This window comes from Trachymyrmex septentrionalis, unplaced genomic scaffold (assembly GCF_001594115.1).
Source record: "Trachymyrmex septentrionalis isolate Tsep2-gDNA-1 unplaced genomic scaffold, Tsep1.0 scaffold152, whole genome shotgun sequence".
Taxonomy (NCBI): Eukaryota; Metazoa; Arthropoda; class Insecta; order Hymenoptera; family Formicidae; genus Trachymyrmex; species Trachymyrmex septentrionalis.
This window is the reverse complement of record NW_017304675.1, coordinates 679-6,623: the sequence shown is the minus strand read 5'-3', so window position 1 is coordinate 6,623 and position 5,945 is coordinate 679. Positions and strand designations below refer to the sequence as shown.

Sequence of the window (5,945 nt, the reverse complement as noted above, 5' to 3'; positions counted from 1 at the left end):
CAGCGTGACATCATTCAGCTCGACTTGCCGCAACACCTCCCACAGCTTCAAATCATCGTACTGATTAAAGGGATCCAGATTGTAACGTAAACTCTCGGAAAAGAGCACAGGTTCCTGTGGTATAATGGAGATTTTGCAGCGCAGATCACTCAGGCCCATTGAACTTGTGTCTCGACCATCGATCTTGATCTCGCCTTCTAGACCTTCATTGAACAAGCGAAAGAGCGCTGAGATCAAGGAGGACTTGCCGGTGCCAGTTCATCCAACCACCCCAACTTTCCAGCCAGGCTCGATGGATACGTTCAGATTCTGTAAAGCCCGATTACGTGTTAAAACACAAATAATGTTTGTAAGAATGAACAGACGGTTTATTTTATACTTTCAAAACTGGTGGATCATCCATATGATATTTCATGTTGACATCCTTCAAGATCAATTGTCCTTGGGATGGCCATGTAGGTGGCGGTGGATTGTCTGAAATAATAGGTTCCTTCTTGGGAAGGTTCGTGTACTGAAGAATCCTTTCCACGCAGGTCATCAGTGACACCGACTCGCGAAACTGTTTTATGGTGTATTGTACACAAACGATTAGGATCAATGACGACATTGCTAGACCTGCTTTGCTGCCGGCTACATTGCCTGTAGTATAAAGAACAAAGAGAACATACAATTGTTTGAAGAAGGAGAAAAAGAATCACACGCAGAAATAAGGATTGAAACTAAAAGCTTATTTAATTCTACTAATTAATTCTTCTAAATTGTAGCTTTTTACATCTTTATAAAAATCTTCGAAAAAAATTTAACTCTTATTATCTAATAACCTATTAATTAATTAAATATAATTTACCAGTCTCATTCATTGGTATTAGAGAAAAGCAAATGCAGGCCAGGAACAGGCACATTATTAAATCCGCAACAACAGCAAAGGCTGTCACGCATGTTAAAAAGAGATACCATGTGCCACTGTGACGATCTTGCAACTCATCAAATCGTTTTCGCATTAATTTCTCGATTTCAATGCCGCTGCTTCTGATTGTCGGCAAACCATTCAGAGTAGCATTTACGTACGAGAATATGGGACTCTTCACTAAAAACGCAAAAACATATTCAAAAAAACTTTTAAAAAATTTGTTAATGTAATGGGTAATGTAAAAATGTGAATAACTTAAAAATGTGAATGTTCTTCGGCAGGAGTCCACAAATTTAGACATCAAAAATGTAATATATTACATTTTTGATCTAATAGCCGCATTTTTATCTAATAACGTGTTATTTGCTCTATTATACTTACTTACGCCTTCGAGACGTTTGAGGTCTTGACCAACCTTCATATAACATTTCGTAGCGAAGAAAAACACGATAACTAGTATGGCTATCAATATCAGCATCCACTGATTAATTATCGCCTCCATGATCATTATACCACATACTACGCAAAACCCCTGGATCGCCTCCAACATCAATTTGGGCAACCATTCATCCATGATGCCCATATCCTTCGAAAATCTGTTTAAAATTCTTCCTGGAATACAAAAATCGTTAACTCTTTGCAAGAACCGAGAAAAGAAATTACAAGTCCAGGAAGCAATAATTTATTAGAGTGAAAATGCTTGTATACTTTTTAAATAAATTAAACAGAATCGTGGCTTACGAGTATTTCGAGCTTATAATTATAATGGCTTTTAATTAATACAATTGGCATTAGTTACATAAAAATAATATTCTGAAACAAAATTAGTCAATTTAATCAATAATTTGTATCTTTGATATCATAAATATGTGCAAAAAAAATCTACATTATCGTTAGGCTTCATTTTTTTATGTATAGGTATAGCGATCAACTTACTAATATCACAATCGACAAAAATATATTGGTTGTCTAAATCCCTAATTAACGTTTTGAAGACTCTCAAAAAAGTTCTAATAATATTTTTAATAATTCTTATATTTTAAATTTATAAAGATTTCTTTTTAAAAAATATCTTAATTTCTTGATATTTTTTCAGTTTTTCTTTGGAAATTATAAAATGAGGAATCTTGTAAATTCTATTTCAGAATTTACATCTATCTATAAAGAAATTTAGAAAAGTTACAAACTTTTTCAACACTTCTAAAAAGTCTCAATTCATTTAAAAATTAAAAAATCTTTCTAAAAAATTCTAAAATTATACAAAAATTATGAAATATTCTAAAAATGACTTTAAAAATATTTTAAAAAATTGTCATAAAAGAATTTTTCTGAATGTCTCTGTAGAGTAGTTAAGACGACTATCGAATTTCTGTGACTCACCGGAAGGATTATTGTGGAAGAAGGACATGCGCGTCTGCAGCAGTTTGAAGAACATGATGTTGTGAAGGTTAATACTCGAGTTCATAGAGACCTTCATGTAAAGAAAGCTGCGAAACAACGTAGTAGCGATGCAGGCGATGATGCAGAATGTGTAAACGTGTATGGCATCCATAGTGCTCAGCAGGGTTCAACGTGAAGATCGACCCAAGGAAACTATTGTTGTACATATTCGCGAATTGTGTTACGTCACTAGTATTTTCAATACGCCTAACATCCTCCAAGGTAGTATGATAGCCAGTAATCATTCCCGGTAGTGGCGATCTGACTGATGATGAAGATCATCAGCAGTACGGATAGCGTGAAATTATTGCCACCGTTATGCAGATATTCCTTGTACACTCTGTCGGCTACTCGACCGTGTGCCGACATCTCGGCTTCCGGGCTATTCTCCACATAATCCGAATCATTAGTGTCCGAGTGCTGCACGATGGCAAAATAATAATCTTATTATCTGAATTTATCTCTTATAATAGACGTAATCTGATAAAGTTAATTCAATTTGAATTATTTAAAAACAAAGGAAATAATCTTAAGAAAATATGTAAATATTTGAAAACTATTTAACTTTTTTGAAACTTAATTTAAAAACTTCTTCCGCGCTTTATTAATTGATAATAATTAGTGAAAGTATATTAGAAATCTTTTATGTGCAAAAATAATAGATATTTTTTTAAATTATTTTGTATTTTTATTTTTATTCATGTCCTTTTTTTCTATTTTTATTTTACGTTTTTATTTTTCGTGCTATCTATTTTTATTAAATAAATCTAATGTAAAATATATTTTTTTATTATAAATAACGAGTGATCATCTTACAGCGATGGAACTTGTAGTCGATAATCTTGATATTTGTCTCGTTATTATGATTCTCTTAGATATTTCCGAAGCTCTTCTCATGTCCTCCTCATTTCTTTGCGCTTGGATCAAATTGTCCAACATCCCAATGAAATCTTTATTTGATTGTACTAATTCGTTATAATTTCCTTGCATTTTCACGAAACCCTTAGAAAACAAAATCAGGATATTTAATTTAAACAATATTCAACCTTTATCTTTTAATTAATTATATGTAAATTACATATAAATTAAATGTTTAAAAGTTTTTGCCAGTTTTTATTTAAAAAATCTTATTATTTATTAATTTTTATTATGAAATTATCTAATTTTTATGTGTTATGAATAAAATTATGTTTTCATTACGATAAACAAAATTTTTAAATATTCATTCAGCAATAAATTAAATTTGCTTTTGTCATTATTATATCTCAATTCTTTACTTTTTAAAACAAATTAAATAGTCAAACTTTTAAAATTAAAAATTTAATTTTAAAATTAATTTAATTTTAATTTAAGATATAACTAAAGAATATTCTATGTTACTCACTCGATCCAGTACGACAATGTGATCCGCCCTTTTAAGGAATTGCAATTGATGTGTGACAAGGATCCTCGTTTTGCCGTGGAGATATTCGGTGATGCACTTCCCATAGAGATGCCTAGCAACACGAGTATCAACCGCGCTCAAGGGATCGTCGAGCAAATAGACATCCGCTTGTCTATAAACTGCCCTTGCGAGATTGATTCGCGCTCTTTGACCACCGGATAAAGATACACCTCTATCACCGACCATTGTCATGTCTCCCTGCGGAAATTGTCGAAAATCCTTCGTCAAGGCGCATACATTTGCTACCTGAAACATTAGCCAATTGATCAAAAAGACACTTTAAAGAATATTAAAAATTCCAAAATTAGGAAATATTAGACATTCTTTTTCTTTTATCTAAATGAAATCACATATAGATCAAAGATTCAAAAAAATTCATAACACATGCTAAAATATATCTTCTTGTATATCCAGTCACGAAGACGTAATTCATGTTTAATGATTGATGCGTAAGATCTACCATAATTGTAAGAATTGTTACCAGACACGTATAAAAATTCCTGATTCTAACGTGCAATAGCAGAATAGAATATATAAACATTGTACAATATCCGCAACAATTACTTTAGACTATGAAAATTACCTGCGCGTATCTAGCCTTATCATAGGACTGGCCAAACAGTATATTGTCCCTTACGGTACCACCGAAAAGCCAGGGTTCTTGACTGGCATAGGAGATACGCAGATTTGGATTGTTCGTGAAGTATCCAGTGGATAAATTGCCCGGAAAATTATACTTCGAGGAGCCCTGAGTAAGGATTACGGAACCCGTGCCGGGATTTAATTCCTTCAATAATAGATGTAATATGGACGATTTGCCGGAGCCCACTGCACCGACTACAGCACACAATTGACCTGGCTTGATAGTTAAATTAATATTGCACAAAGTTGGCGGCAATTGGCCACTGATCCAATTGGCGGAAACTCCCTGAAGCTTTACGTATACCGGAAGATCAGATAATCTTTGATGTTCAGACAGAACGACACTCCCATTTCTCGAGTACCTGTCTATTTGATTCTCTACATTAGTTTCTTCCTTTGATTTCTGAGATTTAAACTGCGGCGTGTTCTCCGAGAAGCGTCTCGTGTTCACTTCGTCCATCAGCAAAAAATCCTGTAAAAATTAAGCGCACTTTAATAAGTACGTGACAATAGAGATATAAGAATGATTGTAGATTTAAATTCACCGTAAATTACGAGAATATAATATGATAGAATATAATATGATAACATATATCGTAGAATATAATATGATAACATATACCTCCAATCGATTGAATGACACTATTGATTCACCCAGCAGTATTAGCCCTTGTGGAAAGTACAACGCGACGACGAGTTGAAGTATGTTAAAGTATGTCGACATTTCATAGGTCACATCGGCAGTCAAATTATTTCCCATTAAGACGAACGTTATCAGGGTGAAGTAGACGGTCAATCGTTCAGTGAAGACTATGATGGCCAAATACGCGGCGCGCACGTACGACGAGAATTTAATTTGATGGATCTCTAATTTTCTGATTACTGACACAATCTGGCTGAACGGTTTCTCCCAGGCGTACATCTTCACAACCTAAACCGAGAATTATTATTTCATAAATTTGTTTCATAAAATTGTTTTATAAATGACTTGGGCGTTAATATTATTCGTATTATTCATATATTTATCCTCTATATTGTTTAAGAATAAAGTAACTAATCAACTTTTTAGGGATACCTGTATCCCAGCTATGAGTTCGCTCATTAGTTGTACTCTTCGGTCGGTCAGTGGCGCAATTATGATTCTGAGTTTGAGATTCAAAAAGCTCAAAGTCCCTTGTCCTGGGAGGACAATGATCAACAACGTCCCGATGCCAACCAAACACGAAATACCGACTTTTTGCCACATTATTGTCCCTATGATCGCGGTCTGCGAATAAAAATAAAATTAGTCAACTAACAGACAATTATTTAAGAGCAACTTCGAAACAAGTGAAAAGAAGAAATCCTACGTCTTTATAGTTTAAATTAACTGACGAGTTGTAAAATGTATACAAATAGCTTATATGCATATAATTAATATAATAGGTTTTCTACAAATTATACTATAATTATTTAAAATTTTATATTTATCATTAATCTACAAAAGAGATTAATAAATTTAAGTTAGAA

At 33.2% G+C, this 5,945-nt stretch overlaps 1 protein-coding gene across 1 annotated transcript in view; it reads right to left on the bottom strand.

Annotated features, from left to right (window-relative positions):
* The window catches only part of LOC108745853 (multidrug resistance-associated protein 4-like), a 7,236-nt gene extending 1,545 nt beyond the window's left edge, over positions 1-5,691 (bottom strand). The window contains 12 exon segments of the mRNA XM_018482249.1: positions 29-309; positions 380-639; positions 848-1,087; positions 1,292-1,522; positions 2,291-2,472; positions 2,474-2,572; positions 2,574-2,770; positions 3,167-3,352; positions 3,735-4,040; positions 4,378-4,908; positions 5,059-5,367; positions 5,512-5,691. Coding sequence (XP_018337751.1) covers positions 29-309; positions 380-639; positions 848-1,087; positions 1,292-1,522; positions 2,291-2,472; positions 2,474-2,572; positions 2,574-2,770; positions 3,167-3,352; positions 3,735-4,040; positions 4,378-4,908; positions 5,059-5,367; positions 5,512-5,682 — 2,993 coding nt within the window. The 5' untranslated portion in view covers positions 5,683-5,691.
* Between the last annotated feature and the right edge of the window lie 254 nt (positions 5,692-5,945).